Genomic DNA, 20,401 nt, shown 5'->3' with positions numbered 1-20,401 from the left:
AGTATCAGTCAGACCTCTTTGTATATTGATACCAATGGGCTACTATTAAGGCCTCCCTCTGACAATGATTCTTCTGGATCTAACTTGATATTCCTAGGCAATGGATTCAAAAAAAGAATTCATCTCTCCTGGGGCCTGGCTTTATCCCACTGAGCTTTTAGAATCAAGCAAGAGAATATAAAGAATCCTAAAACCTTTAGGTTCCTTTCCTAGGATGGCTGCTTTTTCATCAAATAAAGCCAAGACATGCTGTTCCAAGTTAATGTATGTTAGCCATAAAGGAGAGACAGAATTGTGATTTAGTAGGTATAGCTAATAATGCAAGGCTCTTCCATCTTTCTTTTTTGATACTAATAATTTCCATAGAGTCAAGAAAATATTTACATATTTAGTAGATACAGGTAGTAGATCACATATAAGTAAATTAAGAAGGTCAGAAAATGTTGAAATAAAAATAAATAAAACTGAAATAAAAACTGAAAATTGTCATAAAAAAACCAGAAGAAAAAACCATGTATAAACATAAACTTTCAGAGAAGATTTGTAAATGCATTGATTAAATATAGGTATTTACCAAATAAGTCTTTTATTTTTCAAATATGTATTCATCAGAGATTCCCATAGTTTTAGGAAACCCAGAAGAAAGAATAAATAGCTTCCATATTTTATACAGGTTTTAATGTAGGTCTCGTTTCATGATTTCCCCTAATGCACATGCATCATTCATGATCTCAGATGAATCCTAACTGCTGCTTCATCATTCCCCTGTCTGACCCTTACCAACACTCTACCTCAGTTCCCCAGTAAATATTCAAAATTTTTTCTATCATTGTATGTACCAGCCATTCAGCTCTCATCTCAATTGTTTTGTGACTTCCACCTGTGATAAATATGGAGGATCACAGGATCATAGATTAAGAGACATAGGGGAACTTAGGAGCCATATAGTTCAACCTATTCATTTTATAGATACAGAAGCTGAGGCTCAGAAAAGTTAAATGATTTGTCCTATATCACACAGGTGGAAAATATGATAAAGGCAGGATTAAAATCTAGGATATTTGGCTTCTAATCCAGCACTCTTCACATTATACCATGATGACTTTCAAAGTCCTACAATTTCATCTTTCTGACTCTACTTTCTTTCCTCTCCAATTCATGCTTCAAGTTGTTTTTCAATATAATTATTCTTTCATATTGATATGGACATGTCATTTCTCTGTTGAAAAATCTTTTTTTTTTATCTCAGGTCCATTTATCTGGCATTCAAAGACTTCTACAATCTGGCAACGTCTTCCCTTTGCAACCTTGTCTCATTAAGACACTACAAATACTCAAAATGACAAAAATGACTTTTCCTATCTCATATGCTCAGTGATCTCTATGCCTTTGCAGCTCCCAACTCCCATTTCTGGGAGGTCTTCCACTATTATCATCAAATTTTAACCCCTTAAAGACTAACCCCCTCCATGAAGTCTTCCTTGATCTCTCCAATGAATTTCATAAATCGCTTTGCCTTAGAATTCTTTACCACATAATCATGTAATTTATCTCTAAAAATTGTAAAACACATAAGAACTGTATCTTACTTAAATTTTCTACTTATTCCAGTTCCTAAAACAATGCTTGGCTCAGAGTAGAGGCTTAATAAATATTTGATGAATGACCAACTAAAATGTAACCATGTAAAAGATAAGCTAGAATCTAATTATAGCCTTTAATCAATTAACCAGAGGAGATTTAAAGCTTGCTCTGTGCCAGACACTGTGCTTTTCAAGGCAAGGTTATAATATAAAGTGATTCATACAATTTAAGAGGAGGAAAAAGAATAAGAGAATAAGAACATACTAGTGTTTTTACAGTATTTTCTAGTAGTTGTCCCCTATAAGAACTCATTCATTAGTAAGTCTTTTATAATGGAATAGAGATCATTCTCCAGATTGTCCATCACCACCATTAACCAGCCAGGGGAGCATAATCTTAAAAAGCTATGTCTATCCCTTTGCTCTGATTTCAGTCTCACCAAGCAACTTTTGATTGCTAATTTAGATTCGTAGTTGCCTTAAATATTTCTTAAGGCATGCCATAATTGAGACTCATATTTGTCCAATTTAACAAAGTTTTATAATATTAGAAATTATAAAATGTCTTTCAGGGATGTGTGGCAATTAAGTATCAAATTCTGACCAAAATAAAAAAAATCCTTAATGACAGACTCAATTCTTTGCCCTCTATGTGAATCCATTAGGTATAATTAGATATAACAAATACATGCTTGCCCAGTCACATATGGCTACACAGAGAGTGAAGGCTATAAAGATTCTCCACTTTGGCTGCAGTGGTAGTTTAAAAAGGAATGAGTTTGAGAATATTGACAGAACTAAGTTCCCAAAGAAGGAACATGACCATGTAGTTACACTCATCTTCTCTCAGGATCCTAGGGATAATCCTGTTATTAGAGGAATTCACTACCTATCCTCACCACTCTGTCTCTCAAGTCCCCTTCAGTGGGTTTTCATTTGCTTAAACCTAGACATTCACATCAATCTTACATTTAGATTTTAACCTTAAACTTTATTTAACAATAAAGCAAAAGAAAAGATACTCCTATACTAAGATAAATACAGGAATAATAAATGTACCAAAATCTATGTTTATAAGCATGGGTCATATTCTCCCATCAGTGCAGTCAGTATCTATAGAACAGAATAGGTACACATTTATAGAAATCTGCCAAAGAAATATGAGTGAGGAAACCCATTTGCTCAGGATGACTCAAAATGCACTGCTGGCTTTGATGTCATTATCAGTTCAAGAACATTTGTGCCATATGAAAGAATTTAGCTGCTAATTGCTACCCTTTTGATCCTCACCACTTCCCAGCTGGGCAAATCTCCTCTCAAACTGTCAAAGTATTTATAAGTTCTTTCAATTCACAATCATCCGTGAAAGTGTGGTAAGAAAATGTTACATTTTTAATTTGTATAGAAGTACACTTTAGGCCAGAGAACTGCAAAGCTCATAAAGCTGGCAATACAGCCAAGCCTAGACAGCTATTTACTCACCAGAATGCTCTACTGGCAACATTAGCAACCAGAGTTCATAAAAAAAAAATATAGCTACATGCCCTTCTGAGAGATTTGACCTCTCTAAAATTCTAAGCAGTACAAAAGCATAATATCTGTCATTGAAGTTCTTATTCAATGGGGTTGAACCTTTACTCCAACCAATTAGGAATTTAATAAATAAGCCTTCTGACACTACACTGATAAATCTGCCAGCTTCTTCACATAGTTCCCCTTGCCTTTACTTCAGTCTTCATTTGCCAGGTTCTCCACCTTCATTACTGCAAATGACTTAAAACAAAGCATCCTACTGTTCAGTGACCCATATATTACTTATGATGTTAAAACTGACCAGATCTCTCTTATTAAATTCCCAATTCTTATTGAATCATCCCTTAGTGTTCATCTACTTCTTTGATTTTTTCATTTTGTGACTTTTAATCTCCTAAATCTCAAAACAGTTCCATGCAAATGAGTTAAGAAACTATAATTGTTTATAGTTCATTAGTCTATAATCCTTTCCTTTTTTGAAAATTAGGGTAATATTTGCTCTTTCCCAATTGTCTAGAAATTTTTCTATCCTCCATGATTTTTTCAAAAAAATCACTAGTAGCTTATCACTAAAAATCATTAGAGATCATTAGCACCATTAGCACCACTTTCAGTTTGCAAATATTCAGTGATACACAGCTAGAAGAGATATCAAAGGACATAAAATCCAAGTCCCTTATCCTATAGTTAAAAAACTGAAACCCAGAGAAGTAAGTAACATGTCCAAATTCATACAAGGATTTAAGGATAAAAAGAAAGAATTGAATTCAATTCTTTGGTTTCAGTGCAAGAGCTCCTTTCCACTCCAGTATACACCCTGAAGACATCATCTAGGTAACCTCCTATAGTTGTTTCCTAAGTCTTTTGGTCTCAACTCTCCATTAACGATTTTTTTCTTTTTTTCCTAATGGTCACAAAATCATACTCTTTGACAGGGAAAATAGAAATGAAGTAAGAATTAGCCACTCACAGAAGGGGAAGGAGGCCATTCATTACATTTGGAGGTGCAGTGTGAGCAGACTCACAAAGGCAGGAGTAAGGAGTTGATTTTCTAAGAACAATGAATAAACAATCTTGCCTAGAGCAAAGAGCTCTTTTGGGAAGAGGTGGAAGATAAGGCCAGGGGGATCATTTGAGACTAGCAGCTGAGCATAGTGAGGGCCAGACTGAGGACAATGTGGAACCTTTGACAGCTTGGGTTTTTTTTTTTATTATTTATGAATTGGCATAATGAAAATATTTTAGGAAGATTAATCTGGAAGCAATTGTAAAGAATATATTGTATGGGTGGGGAAAGACAAGTTAGGGACTCTTAGGAGATTACTGAAATAGGTTGGGAATGAAGAGATTAATTTAAATTAAGGAATCAAGAAGGCCATGATTAAAATGGAAAGGAAAGAAGATGAGAAAAATGACAAAGGGAGTGTCAAGGAATCACAAGAGAAGCCTAAATGGTGATTCTAAGGTTTAGGCATGAGTGACTAAGAAAATGAGGGTACAACTGACAGAAATATAAATATCAGGAAGGGGAACTGGGCAAGAAATGGTGCAGGGTAGAGTAAGAAGGAGTCGAGTGAAAAAACCCAGTAAGATCCTGGTATCATATGGAATGCATTTTCCACTTCTACTTTTCTTTGTTAGTTATCTCCCTGAAAGTAAAGACATCTAACTATAATAGCAGAACGCATCAGAGGCCTTTCTTCCTTCTATATCCAATAGAAGAAGGTGAATCTTCTCCCAGACATGAAATTCATTGCACTGATGATATTGAACCCCAAAATCCCCTTGTTTAGAATGAGTCAGGCTCCTATAATGACCCAATTCAGACTGGTGACAGAAGGGAGGAAAGAAAGATGCTGCCAGGTCAAGCCAGACTAGGTCCTTCCAATGGATGAAAGTCTTTGATCTTCTGGATAGCCCTAAGCCTGCTGCCAAGATCCTGCCCTTTTCTCTTTTACAGAGCAGTTTTTTGGTCCTCTTCCAGTCAATGGGGATAAAATCCTTGTTGTTCTACTCATTTTACTGTCTGTCTCTGGGCAATCTTCCCAAACATGAACACATTGAACTAGAGCCTGTCCTGCTGCTTGGGTATCTCTAGGCTCTGACCCAGATGTCACTCAGAAAAGTGAAGACTCTTTTCCTACTCTGCATGTTTAATGTATAACAACAGTAAGATAGGAGCCTAAGAAGCTATAATAGAATCTAAAAATATCATATAATACATATTTGGGGGAGTTTGGGTATACAAATTTAAAGTTGTTTAATGGATTTTTGTTTTGTGTGGGCATGTGTATTTTTAATATATCAGAGTGTTATCACACCATGACTTTTTCCTCCAACAGAAAAAGATGCATTTGTACATTCTCTTTCAAGGTCAAATTGGGCCAGTTATAGTCATATCCTCTTGATAAAGGAGGTGAATTATATTAACTTACATTAGCAATTAGGATTTTCCTAAATCAGTAACAGAAAAATATTAATTTTTAAAAATGTCTTGGGGGAGTGAACTGGTATTTCCTAAAAGGAAATACTTATTAAAATAAATGTGAGAGTAAACTGAATGATAACTATAAAAATATAAGTATATTTTGAGTTCTCTGGAGAAAGACATTAAGGAAATAGTTATAAAATGTTCTATGATGATATTAGGATTATTATGGTGATTATAGCACAAAGTCAAGGAAATAAAAGATTTTGGAAGAGTAGTATGACACGCAAACACTTTAACAAGTCAATATACCTGTCTAGAAGACAGGTATATATCCAAATCCAGCCTCAGTCATAATATGTACCCAGTGGCAAAGACATTTATTGGGCCAAAAGGCACTCTATGTCAAAAGGCACTCTATGTCAATTTATGGACACTAAACTGAAAAGGTTTCAGGCTACTGAAGAAGCCCTCAATGGCCTTGGGCTTCAGGGTACAAAATGGAGATGGAGGTCTACCCAGAGAGACATAGTTGTATAGACCGCTATGTGAGAAAGGAAAGGAAGGGAGGGGACAGGACAGAGGGAGGAAAAAGAGGAAGGAAGGAGGGAAAGAAAGAAGGAAGGGAGAGAGAGAGAGAGAGAGAGAGAAAAGGAGGAAGGGAAAGGGAGAAAAGGAAGAGGGAAAGTGGGAGGAAGGAAGGAATAAGTGAAGGAAAGAAGGAGGGAAAGAAGGAGGAAGAAGGGAAGAAAAAAGGAGGAAAGAAGGGAGGGAGGGAGAAGGAAGGAAGGAAGGAAGGAAGGAAGGAAGGAAGGAAGGAAGGAAGGAAGGAAGGAAGGAAGGAAGGAAGGAAGGAAGGAAGGAAGGAAGGAAGCATTTTTTAGGCATCTACTATGAGCCAGGCTCTGTGCTCAGTTCTGTACAAATACTATATCTCATTTGATCCTCACAATGACTTTGATATGTAACTTGGGAAGTAGGTACTACTTTACAATTGAGGAAACTGAGGCAGTCTAATGTCTGAGGTGAAATTTGACCTCTTGGCTGCATTATATCCACTGTGTCACTAAGGTTCCTCTGCAATCTCATTAAAGACAACATATCTGCTTTATTCAAAGGGCAGCTAGGTGGCAAAGTGGATAGGGTACCAGGCCTAGAGTCAGGAAGACTTCTCTTCCTGAGTTCAGATGTAGCCTCAGATGCCTAATACATATGTGACTCTAGGAAAGTCACTTAATTACTCCTGTGTCTCAGTTTCCTCATCTGAAAAATGAGGAGTTGCCAAATCATCCTAGTGTTCTTGCCATGAAACTCCTCAAATGGGGTTATGGTCTAATAAAACTTACTAAACTGGGGTGGCTAGGTGGCATAGTGGATAAAGCACCGGCCTTGGAGTCAGGAGTACCTGGGTTCAAATCAGGTCTCAGACACTTAATAATTACCTAGCTGTGGGGCCTTGGGCAAGCCACTTAACCCCATTTGCCTTGCAAAAACCTAGAAAAAGAAAAAAAAACCTTACTAAACTGCTTTATTCATATCTGTCATGTCTCCAGCACCTAAAACAATGCTCTGCTCATGGTAAGTTCTCAACAAATGCTTGTTGAATGAATTGGGTGACTAGCTATTCATTTCTATTAAGGCTAAAGAAGATAACTGAACTGATACTATCTGGGCAGTCAGTTAATAATTTTTTATTAAACACTACATTAAGAACTAGGTATGCAAAAAGGCAAAAGAAATCTTTTGCATTCAAGGACCACAACAATCTACTCTTTGCTCAAGACTAAGAGGTGATAGAATCATGGATTGAGGTACTGAGACTTAGGAGAGATTTGCTCAGATCATGCAGTTACAGTGTATCTGTGGCAGAATTTGAATTTAGAACTTCCTTTCTCCAAGCCCAGGACACTATCTACTACTAAGCTAGCTGTAGTGTTATAGACATGAATTTCCCTGAGTGTAGAATATTAGCTAAAGGTGTTTCAGAAAACATGGACTCATTTTCTCTGAGGTCTTGAAAAACATAACAGGGACCACTAGGTGGCATAGTGGATAGATAACCAGCCTTGGAATCAAGAGGATCTGAGTTCAAATCCAGCCTCAGCCATTAATAATTACTTAGCTGTGTGACCTTGGGAAGTCACTTAACCCCACTGTCTTGCAAAAACCCTAAAAAGAAAGACAATACAAATTTTATCTTCCTAGCAGGGTTAGGTGCATATAGCAATTCCTAAAGACAGAGGTTGGATAATTCTTCATATTCTTTTCTAACCCGATTAACTCAGAAGTCCTGGATATATGTCCTTCCCTATCCTCACATGACTTCAGCTTTGGTCATGCATCCTAATTAAATCCAGCCTGTCTTGCCTCTTGTTTTCTTGAAAAGGATAATGGGTCTCCTTTATGGTTCTGCTGGGGCAGTTGACTCATTTTTGCATGGAGATGGCATCCCCTGACTTTGCTGGGAGCCAAGCATTCAGTGAAAGTGAAGTGGGAGACCAATGACAAAGTCTTCTCCTGCAGACCTCTAAGGGTCTTTTGGGAAGTACAATGACTCTAGGCCCACCTATTGAAATACTTTCACCATAGAGGGGTGGGAAGGAGACTATCTGAGAGGAATCAGAATGAAATCACAAATGGTCTGAGAATGAAACTGAGAAAGAAAGATCAGTGTGTTTCTGGTGAATAGAGAGAGTTTCTATCTTTAATGGAAAACACAAATATTCATGCTAAACTATTAATACCAGAGAAACATCTGGGTAGGCTGGTGGGTACTCAAGCAAAAATCATCATCATCATCATCATCATCATCAGTTCTAATTTAGATCTACTCTGAGTTTTCTGGGCTTGATGGATATGACCTGGGATAGCTTGATTGACCTTATTGAGTCTAATAATAGCTAGTATTTATACAAAACTTTAAGATTTACAAAACACTTTACAAATATTTTGTAATTTTTTTCCTCCCAACAACCCTAAAAGGTAGATGCTATGATTTTCCCCTTTTACAGATAAGGAAACTGACACAGGCAGTTGTTACTTGACTTGCTAACTTAAAAACCTTATAAATTGGTGATTTTGCCTCTAAAGCTTGTGTATACATACATACATTGTGGAGGATAGGGTATCTCAGAATTGTTAAGTATTCTTCTCAAGTCCTGATAAAATGTCAAGAACATATTGTTGTTACAAGGGAATCTGGAACTTGATACCATATCTACAACTTTCCTACTTGTGTGACCTTTAGAAAGCATTTAACCTCTCTAGGCCTCTGTTAGTTTATGTGTAAAATATAGAGATTAAATAGAGAATCTCTAAGGGTCCTCTGAGTTCTAAATCTATGATTTATGAAATCACTTCCACATTCCTTTCCACTTTATAAAGGAGACAGCTGCCCTAAGACCCTACAGTGAGTTTAAAGATTAGTATTCATGAGGATATATTATTTTTTAATAAATCCACATGAATAGGAAAAGGGATTGGCATATGTTTTAGATGGCTTCATGAAGTCCTTATTTTCTGGATCAATGATGGCAATCTGAAATAGAAAAGAACAAAATATTGACTTGAAAAATATAAATTAATATTATCTATGTTACATTGTATTTTTACTTACTTTATTTAAAATTTACCAATTATATTTTAATCTAGTTAATTATATTTCATTATGCTATATATTTGTATCTGGTTCTACTCAGGAGCTTTTAACTCTGAGTTTAATGCCTCTCCTCTAAAAGGAGATGCTCTGTGGGTATGGAATTAAAGTCTGCCAGATTAATGTTGACATTATAATAGAAGAGATCATGATAGTCTTTTTCAGGATCTACACAAAAGTTGGATTTATTTTTTCCACATTCTGTTCCCTCCTTTCATGAAAGAGAACAAGAAGAACTAAACAACTGGATATTAATGAATTATTATAAATATTTAAAGTCAATTAAGATACCAATATCTGAGCAATCTCCTTTATTTTTTTATTTCTTTAGCAATGGAGATTGACCATGTTGAAATCTGTGTTCTGCCCAAGGTGCTGAATTTGGGTGAATTTCAAAGCTTTTAAATGTCCTTTAACAATATAGTAACATAAAAAGATAACATAAGAAAGTTTAAATAAAAAGTTAATTGGTTAAAATAGGAAACTTAAAATAGGTATTTTTTTTAAAGTTAAAATAATTTAAATGGTGCACTAGGGTGAGTTCCTCCCCTTCCTATACTGCTCTCATTGATTCCTGTCCCCTATACTGGATGATATCTTGCCCCTTTCTCCCATTTCTGATCTGCAGAAGATGTCTGTCTTGCTGTATTACTAGCCCCAGGTGCAACAGTTTCTAGTTTTAGCAATGCTCATTGATGCTCATATTAATCTTACGTTGCCATCCATAACAGATGATTAAATTATGCCCAATATGATTTTAGTATCATGTATTTTATTATAATTGAATTATCTGTAATCTCTGGTCTGTATTTAGTAGCTCAGAATGTCCAGTTAATCAGAATTTCCTTTTTCTCAATCATTCTAGATAAATGGAAGTTGTCTATAATACACTTGAAATTTATCACAACCAAAACAGACATTCATAACAGGAAAGTTGGACAGTGGGTATCTGTCTTGTTAGTGACTTTTGACACTTGGGTCAATTGAAATCATTTCCTCTGAGGCTTATGACTTGGCATCTGTGGTTCAGAAATTCCCACTGCTGAATAGCCTAGGTGTCAGTTATTACTAATTAGAAGGAGGGTGTGTCTGCTGTACTAAGAAATGTCATTTAGCTGAACCTACTGATTTAAAAAAGCCTGCCTCTTCTGACAGTTGCTGTAGATCAGACTCTGAAAACACTTACTTGGAACCAAATAACAGAGTACATCCATGACTCATGAAATACAGATTAAGGATAGTTGCCTGATAAAATATGGAGCTTCTGAAATGGATTGTTCAGGGAATATGATAACTCTTGAGAAATACTTTCCTCTGTTTTGAAATGCCATTTCAGAAAATAATATAGCTTCCATTTATATACTTCCTCATAAGGGTTTTTCACCACTCATTTGATTCTTTTAGAGATTCTTTGATATCAATAGAGAAGGTAAATATTGCAAGCCTGTTTTATAGATTAAAAAGAACTAATATACAGTGACAGATTTGGAGTTCAAATCAAGGTCTTTCTGATGTCATGCAAATGATGTCATATTTGGAGTCAGAGAGCCTGGCCTTGAATCTCAGCTTTTCCACTTAAATCCATGTAACTTGGAGCAAGTAACTTAATCTCTTGGAGTTTCTATCACTAATTCTAGAACTCTCTTTACAGAATAAAAAAAGGTTTATTCTGAATGCAAAACTGAGTCTACTTTTACTTAGGGATTTTGGCTTCCAGATGGAAAAATATGATCACAAGAGTTAATCATTTTGCATCTCAGTTTCTCTGAGAGAGGCCAGATGTGACTAGACAGATTTATAGAGTGTGAAATCCAGAACAGATTAGAATAGCAGTTTTGTGTTCATTCCCAAACATCCTAAATCAGCACCCCCTGACTAGACCAGAGCAATCTCTGACTGTTCTAGTGAGAAGGTTGCTATGGCAACTGAGTTGTAAGCTTAGCCAACAGAAGCTGAATCCAAACACAATAGACTGGGAGGATTGTGTAGAGGGCAATTTGCCAAATCTGTCTCTACACAGGTACAATGAGCATCAGAGCTATGAGATTAACAGTTGCAGCTCCAGCAAAAATTGCAGTCAAATCTCTTCCTAAACATATGCAAAATACCACCTATTGTTTGATTTCAGTTACTGTGGAAAAATAAGCACTAGGGGATAGGTACACACATCACAGCTGTTGCCCCATTGCCCCTAGACAATTCCGGAGTCCAAACTCTGGAAACCAATTCTATGGTAGTAGTGCCACCTGGTGTCTACTTAACTGTTGGTTTATTTGCCATAGGAATTGTAAAGAAGGTAGTAGGCACTCTTGTCATCATGCCCTGGTAGACACAAGTTCCACTTATTCTTATCTGTGCCTGTTGATTTTCATCCTTGGGCAACAGAGTTCAGTCTGTCATAATAGATAGAATGCTGATCTTAAGAGTCTGAAAAATATGCCTCAGATGCTTTGTGATTCTGAGCAAGTCATTTGACCTTTCATAGCTCAATCTATAAAATGAGGATAATAAATAGTACCTTACTTTCAGGGATGCTGTAAGGATCAAATGAATTAATATGTATATATATATATATATATATATATATATATATATATATATATATATAAAGGCCTTTGTAAAGTTAAAGCATTATATAAATGCTAGATGCTATTAGGGTTCTTTGATTCTCCATTTTGTCATCTATAAAATGGTCATAATAACATGTAGATTGTTTTCCTTACAGGGCTATTGCAAAATCTAAGGGGAATGAAGTCTATTAAGTTCTTGCAAACCATAAGAATCCCATATTGATTTCAATTATTATTATTATTACTATTATCTGAGATTATTGTTTAAAATGAGTATCTGCTAGATAGGAGGCTTGATAAGAGCAACAAAGAATAAACACTTAAAAGTTAGATCAAGGGAACTTCCATAATTGATAGTACCATAGAAATACAAAGAGTTGAAACAGATGAGGGCTGTCAAAGGCAAAAGATGAAAATCTCAAAACTGTCCAAGATCCTAACCCTGAAAAGAGGTCCAAGAGGGAGGAGAGCAGGAGTTTAGAACAGCTAGAGTTGAAGGAGGTTCATGTTTTTATTGTTGGTATTGTTGTTTAAATAAAACATTTTAAAGAAATAGCAATAGAATTGTAATTGCTGTTCATTACCTTTAGCATGAAGGTTATAGTCTTATAAAATAGAAAAGGACTTGACATATTTCCTATGGAAAATTTTTAAAAAGGGTTTGGTACATTACACTTAGAATTTTACTTTTCACTGGCAACATAAAAAGCACTCCAATTTGGCACAACCTCCCCCCTAGAAAAGCCAGTGAATCACATTCAATTTAACCTGAGGGGGTGGCAGAAGCATGGAAGAGAGAAGCTAGGTAAGGATGGTCTAAATTGTGGTCCTGTCCAGACATGTGCAGTGATTATGTTGTGTTTCTGTATTTCTCCTTTAGGGTTTGAATTTTTTGAAACAAGTGCCAAGGACAACATAAATGTCAAGCAGACATTTGAGCGCCTCGTGGATATCATCTGTGACAAAATGTCAGAGAGTTTGGAGACAGATCCTGCCATTGCTGCTGGAAAACAGAATACAAGACTCAAAGAATCCCCACCACCACAGCAGCCCAACTGTGGCTGTTAATGGAGCTGCTGGCCATGGCAGCTCTAGTGCGTTCTATTGCCAAAAAAGAGCATCCATAAATGGTCTATTAGCCTTTATTTATACTGTCTACTAATTTATTTGAGGGAAGTCTTTGATGTCAATGGGTAATATGTGCATACAGCTCTTTGGAAATTTCCTGTGTCAATATATGGCAAATATGTGATCTTAAATTTGTAAGGATTATCCATTTATCAACATCTGATATCTGCATGTGAATAGTTGTTTGTCTTATAAGTTTTTTTACTTTTTTTTTAAAGATTATTTTAAATTCAGCTAGTGTCATGACCTCAGACTATAATTTTACTGCTACTTCTGATTGCTTCATCAAATTCATATTATGCTGCTTGTGATCACTGTGGGGCAATGATAGGGTATGGGGGGGTAGAGGGGAGAGTAGAGAAGAAAGCAACAAAGCTTCTGTGTTGTGTTTGCTTTCCTCTGAATTAAAAATCAATTCTGAAATATTACAGGTAATTAAGGAGATCGTCATTGCGGCTAGTTAACTTACATATTAAGCAATGTATCTATTTTTCACTGCTATTAAAACAAAGGGAATATTGATTCTAAAAAAAATACAAATATTATTTCCATAACCCCCCCAAAGTGGTATATGAAGTTCAATGGCTACCCTGGCATAAAATTGAATTTAAGTAACCATTTATTTCTTGCTGTTGTTAAAGTAATAACAACTGCTACTGTAACCACAAATGAAACATGCTGCCTTTGCTTAAAATGAGGCTAAACAAGGCAATTGTTTGTACTGACTTTATGCATTAATATGAATGTTTGGGTGGGTAAATAGAGGCATAATTATAGAATTCCATATAGAAAGCATTTTGACTAAGACAAGGTGAAATGTTGAGACCTGCAAAAGCTTAAACCAAACTACCCTTCTTGTCCCTCCCCATCCCATCTCCTCTCATCCTATCTGGAACAAACCAATTCACTTGGGCCTGGATAATCAGTCAGTCCTCAGGTCAAGTCATTCTATTTATGGAATCAGTGAGAAAAATGAGGACACTAAGATTAAGGTAAGAGTTTTATTTTTTGATTTGGGAAAATCTTTACTCTCCCTTCCTTTGGTGTGTTTTTGTGACAGTCTCAGAAGTCTTTTTGCTTGGGGTGGATCCTTTTGTGTCATTTCTAAGGGAAAAAAAAAGGACCTTCCCTTCAAGATTATTTAGATTATATAACCATGGTTTCCAAGAAGAGGGGAAACCCCCCTTACCCCTGAGGGACTTAAAGGAGGTCTGAATGTTTGGAACACTAGCACCCCACCTTTATCTCCACCCTCAGACCATATGTTTTTACAAGCAAAAAATGTGTTAATTAATTAGAAAACTGAAGAGACTCTTTAGAGCTCAGTTTGTGCAGTCATTGTTTCACAAATATTCTGAAGAAGGAGAGGAGCCAAATGCCAAAATCCCTACTCTCAGTTACTCCAGATTTTTTGAAGATATTGATGTCTGCTACCCATTGTGTTAAATATAGTAATTCCATATCTTATTGTGTAGTGACTGGGATCTGGAAGAGATATGGAAAGGCAGGAGACTTATTAGGGGTTTGGAGGACAGTTCTACTAAGGGAGCTTACAATTTGTTCAGTTTTGTCATCTGAGGAGGTGATTATTAACACAAAATATGTAGGATTATTGAATGAAAGGATTCTTTGCTTTTGCTGTGGAATCATACCCAGCATATGAATTTCAAAATTAGAAACTCTTCCTTTAATGTGGTTCAAAGTGAGGGAGGGGTCTAAAAAACATCATAGAAGAAAAACTGGACATAGTTTTATTTTCTGAAAGAGCTCAGAAAACATAAATTACTCACATCATCAAAAATTGGATCTTATAATTCAGTTGAAAAATCAGAGCTTATGGATAACCAAAGTAGAAATTTAGAAGTTTTTTTACTTTACTAATTTTAATATGGACAGTTCAGTATTCCCCTAATTGATGGTAATGTCTCCCTTTGACAATCCACAAGGTATCCATGGACCTTGGAGAAACATTTGTTTTCCATGATTTTATCTAGCAATGATTGTTTTTGAATCCTTCACAAAGCAAGGTAAAGAGATAATTAGCTTAGGAATACAACAGAAAACTTTACTAGTGCATGATCAAGTTTTTTCAACATTAGAATCAGAATTCTTCTTACACCTGCATTTGTGTGTGATTCTACTGGATACAACTGGATAGTTGAAAAACAAATGGTTTCTGTCATCAAATCTATGAATTAACAAAAATAAGACATGTTCTTTTTTAAGGTTAAACATAAAAGAATTAGAGATGGTATTTTGAGCAGACAAATAGACATAGGGGAGGCATTTTCTCTCCTTTAAATTGAAAGAGTAAAGTGAATCAGGCTCATAGTAAAACACTTTGTTAATGTTTGCTGAATACCTGATTTTATGAAGGAAAGTGGTCCAGTTTCCCCATCTTGGATGTCCCCTTCCCTGCAAACAAAATACCTGCCATCAATGGAAACAAACTCACTTGGAGCAGGTAGTTAGGAGAGAGATGCCCTGTGTCTGAATTTAAAGGCATGGGATAGCCATAGTCTGTCTCTTTACTAAGGAGCATTTGAATTTGTTACTATGGATATACAACTACTACTTTCCACTTTCATTCATCTGAGAGCTCCCCAAATCCTGATGGATTCTGGGTTGTTTTGTCTCAACTTCAAATCCCAGGGTAGATTCATTTTTCTGTAGTTGAAAGGAAAGTGTCAAGGACTGGTTGGCCCACCCCTGAAATTATGCCAGCTAAAAACATCTGTGAAATGCTGGTATGTTGTTATATTTTTCCTTTATTCCTGATCACATCCAGAGATCCTGGCTTTAAAACCAAATACAACACATAAAGAAACTGGCTTTAAGTGAACTGAGTGAGTTTCTATAAGCAATGTCCTACATTTTATGTTATGCATGGTATTCTGTCCCCATGGATTTCTAACCTAGTTCTCTCTCCTTTTTTTCCACAAAGAGTGTTACTTCCTGCTTAAATGGACTTGTTTGGGGAAAGAACTTGATGTGTTTATACACACACACACACACACACACACACACACACGTTCCTTAGCTGCCAGAAACTTAAGTGATTTCAGTTAGAGAACTGTTGGACAGTCATATCTCAGAGACATTAAGGGCAATCACTTGGAAGATATGGTATATTGGGGGCCTGTGGACAGCTACTGACTCATTCTCAAGTCACATCCCTTTCTGTCATATGTATTGATTTTAGCATGCCATAGCAGTCCTCATGTTGAAGACCAGGATACCTGAGTTCAAATGTTGCCTCTTTACTTGCACTGATTAAATGACCCAGGAAATCAAAAATTAACTCCTCAGTATCCTGGTTAACTCTATCAAACTATCAGTTTAAAAAAAGGAGCCAGCCTGCACTGGAAGAAGCAATTTCTAGGAATTCCCTATAGCAATGAAATCACTGGGAACAGCTAGGTGGTGCAGTGGAATAGATCACCAGCCTTGGAGTCAGAAGACCTGAGTTCAAATCCTGCCTCAGATACTTAATAATTTCCTAGCTGTATGAACTTGGGCAAGTTACTTAACCCCATTCCCTTGGGGAAAAAAAGTAATTTAAAAAAATGAAATCACTCATCCAATCCCTTTGCCTATATTCACAAGTGAATATACATTATTCCTCACCCTCACCCCCCCCAGAGAGAAAGTACCATTATTTCAGAAATCTATTTCCAAGAGCTTAAACATTGATCTAATGAATATGCAGAATTGGACATCTACCACACAATCACCTAATCAAATAGTCACATGTATCAGCACTACTATGGTCAAGCCTCAGTTGATCTGTAGGTGCCTGAGCTATTTTCTTCAAGTTTTAAGATGATGATAAAGATTCTCTTCTGTGGACATTTAAAAAGACTTGCTTTGAACCAGCTTAGCTGATATCTTCCTAGTCTACCCAAAAGATTTATTTTGCTGCCACTGCTCTTTCAGTGAGCAACCTCTACATCCCTGATGGATTTTTAAGGCATGAGGAATATGGAGGTTTTCAAAAAAACTGGTCCATTTCTTATGGATTCCTGTCTGCTGCAGCATCATTGTGCATGTGTGTCAGTGTTGAGGTTTTTATTTTTAATGGAAACTGAGTGTGCCTTCATTTGTGAACAAATAATAGTATTAAAACATGGTAAATGTGGAATGCAACAGCTATAAAATTACCACCTAATTACATGGGAGACCAATAGTTTGAATACACCAATATATATTTTTATGCTTTACTTTGATGCAGATAATTCATAGACCTTTTAGTCAGAGTATTGCCTTGCCTTTTACTTGGGATGTATGAGTGTGCATGTATGGCTATGTGTGTGTGTGTGTGTGTGTGTGTGTGTGTGTGTGTGTGTTGTGTATACATGTGTGTTGTTGGGGTACCTATTTAAATCTCTGGAACTTGTTACATCACCTTGTAAATGGAGTACATTTCTCATGCTCATTCCACCCATCTAACTTGGGTCCTATGTTTCAAGTTGAACTTTCACAAAGTGTCATCTCCTGGAGACAATCATTAATAAACCCTGCCTCATTACCTAGTACTTGATTCTAGGGCAGGTCTTAGTGCATGATCATAATATAGTATGCAGTCATTGTATGCTACATGTGAATGCTGCAATATGAGCTTAAGCAAGCCAGCAGCATTTTTGTGACTCTATAGTACCCATTTATTAGAAAGATATATGAGTCCTGACAAATTAAGGTAGCAACTGCATGCATAGAACCATGATACAAGTTACATTTTAAAATCATTGTAAAAGTCCATAGACCAAAAAGTCCCTGTGTGTGTGTGCATGTTGATATTTCTAGATCTGAAATGCCTTTTCCTGTGTGCATGACTATTGATTGAAACTCTGTTCCAATTAGTCTGTTGAGTATGATACTTCAACTACCAGATCTTGAAAGCCTTTTCGACCAGCTGTCAAAAAGATCAAACTTTTTATTCAGCTCTGCCTAGCCAGTTGCTACACTTGCACCTTATTTAGTTTAGAGATAAAGCAGTGTGGAGTTTCTGGTGAGCACAGGTTTTTGATACTGATTCCAGCATTGACACTGATTTTGACTTCAGGTAGACTTCTGAGTAACCTAGTCTAAATCATAGCCCAGGATTGGATGAAGGCATTGGAGAGGAGAGAAAGCAGGTGATCCTAGTACTTGATACTAGGTAGCTCAGGCTTCAGTGCCTATCACAACTCCTAGAACTTCTGCATGGGGGAGGGGGTCCTCATCTAATCCGACCCACCCCACTTATCTACTTCCTTACATTGCTAAGTGATGGTTCTCCTTGGGAAGCTTCAAAAGAATTATTGCAAGGTGAGAATTAAAAGACCTGATACTTGATTTAAAATAATAATAATAAAGATTGCCTCATCAACCAACTTACCCCCTTTAAAAATAGAAATAATTCTAAAAATAGCAGTCTCAGTGAAAAAGAGATAATTACTTCAAATTCTTCTCAATTCATAAAAAAATCCATTATATTTCCATAATAATTTCACCTTGAAACAAAGCAGATGAAATTATCTCTTATTGCTGGATTAATTTTAAGGGGGGGAAGGATAGATTTATATCAGTATTAAAATATACAAAGACCTGTCAATTGCCTGAGATGGAACCCTGATGTGGACCTGCAGCAATGGTTCTTGATTCTGGGTTGATTTGATGTGACTATACCGTGTTCATATGTGTATAACCAACTCTCACTAAGCACAGAAAGTAGAAGGAAGACAAGAAATGTCATTAACATTCTGAAGACAGCAAGTGAATTTTTTCTGGTTCTCCATTTTATATTTTAAAAGAACATTTTTTCAGGGCACAAAACTCAAATTATATTTACATCTATTAGCACCTATTCATTTTGTGCATTTAATTTAATCCAAGAAATTATTACTTTCCCTTATTGCTGATAATTCAGAGTTAATGGTAGTAGTCTTCTTCCCCCACTTCTCCCCAAGCTTCTCAATTAATGATTTTTGTCAAGCTGGGATCCACTTGGGTCAAGTCCATAGGCCTCTGAAATGATGCTCTTAGAGAAAGCATGAGCAGATGGTCTATGGTTTGCACACAGATACCTAGCATTTCAGAGAAGAGAATGTGTCCTAATGTTGTCTAGCAGTTTTTATATTATGAAAATAAAATCTGGTCATCATTTACCATTTCACTGAATGACTTGCCACAGTTAGTCCTGTTGTTCCCATGAATGAATGCAGAATGAAAACTGTTTCTTCTATAATTCCCATTAATATATTGTTGTCAGATGTGATGTGCTACTTTTTGGTCTGTCAGAATGTACAACTATTTAATGGTGTTTGTGGAACTGAAGTGTCTTAAATGTTGCATGAAATATGTTATAAAAATAAATTTGTTTTCTATTTTTCAACACCTCTAAATTGAGGGTTCATGGGCCAATAAGTGCAATATTTAATGACTTACTCAGTGTATATAAAATAGTGTGAAAGGGACAATTCTGATGAATGCATGGGATGTGATTGCTGACTGTGTGACTGATTCAAAAGATTTATTGTAGTTGTATATGTTTAGTGGTGTGTTTTATACAGAAAATACTTTCATTGGTGTTGCATGAAACTCTTCCATGATGAACCTTAAATATTTTAGCTATCGAAGGCAAAACTTTCCCAGGTACACATTGCATTTGTCTAAACCGAATTTTTTTCCAAACAGAATGATAGTAGATTGCTGAGGGGGTGGGTAGAAAAGGAAGAGTGATTATTCCCCACTTAAGTTCAAAGTTCTCCTTTAGTTTCTGATTGAATGATGCAAATTATTGACAAACACTAAATCTAGTGACCAAAGAAAAATTAAATATTGCTCTTCAGAGAGGGAGAAACTTTATCTCTGATAACATAAAAAAGTCTCCTAAGAATTTTTACTATTATGATGATTTTTATTTTCACTGTTGCAATTATTCAATAATTTGTGGGTTTTCTCTCTCTCTCTATATATATATATATATAATATATTATATATATATATAAACCCTAAGTATGTTGGACAGAGCATTTTCTTAGATAATTTTGTTCTATGGGGTATAATCACTGTCAATTTTTTATTGTCCATATGAATAAAAATTGAGACTCAGAGCATCTTTAAATCATTTTGGAAGAGAGTCAGTAACCAGTGTTGCTGCCCAAACTCTCACCATCTGTTCTCCATAATTTAGGCAACTCGTCGGTTTTGACCTAGAATTTCACTAAAAAGTAAAGAAGGCCACTCTGTTTATAAGCAATTCACTCATAGAATAACAAATTGACTATAATTTAGTTACCTGGATTCCAGATTCAAAGTAGACCAATCACATTATATTCTTATTTCCACTAATGCTACTTCAGTCCTAAGAAATATTATTAGAGCTTTATGAAATACTTCTACTAATCATCATAGTAAGACCCATTAAAGGCAATGTGATATAGTGGATAGAGTAGCCTCAGGGACAGGAAGACTTGAATTCAAGTCCTCTTTTTGATACATACTGAGTGACCATAGGCAGGTC

The 20,401-nt window shown here is 35.9% G+C and overlaps 1 protein-coding gene across 1 annotated transcript in view; it reads left to right on the top strand.

Moving 5' to 3' along the window:
* LOC141501645 (ras-related protein Rab-3C) overlaps window positions 1–19,669 on the top strand; it is a 32,175-nt gene extending 12,506 nt beyond the window's left edge. Inside the window, exon 2 of the mRNA XM_074205832.1 lies at window positions 12,650–19,669. Within this exon, the coding sequence (XP_074061933.1) occupies window positions 12,650–12,837 (188 nt within the window). The 3' untranslated portion in view covers window positions 12,838–19,669. The remainder of the gene's footprint in view (window positions 1–12,649) is intronic.
* The last annotated feature ends 732 nt before the right edge of the window (window positions 19,670–20,401 follow it).

The sequence above is a fragment of the Macrotis lagotis genome, chromosome X (genome assembly GCF_037893015.1).
Source record: "Macrotis lagotis isolate mMagLag1 chromosome X, bilby.v1.9.chrom.fasta, whole genome shotgun sequence".
Classification (NCBI taxonomy): domain Eukaryota; kingdom Metazoa; phylum Chordata; class Mammalia; order Peramelemorphia; family Peramelidae; genus Macrotis; species Macrotis lagotis.
Note: the sequence above shows the minus strand (reverse complement) of the source record. Positions and strands in the feature narration are given on the sequence as shown.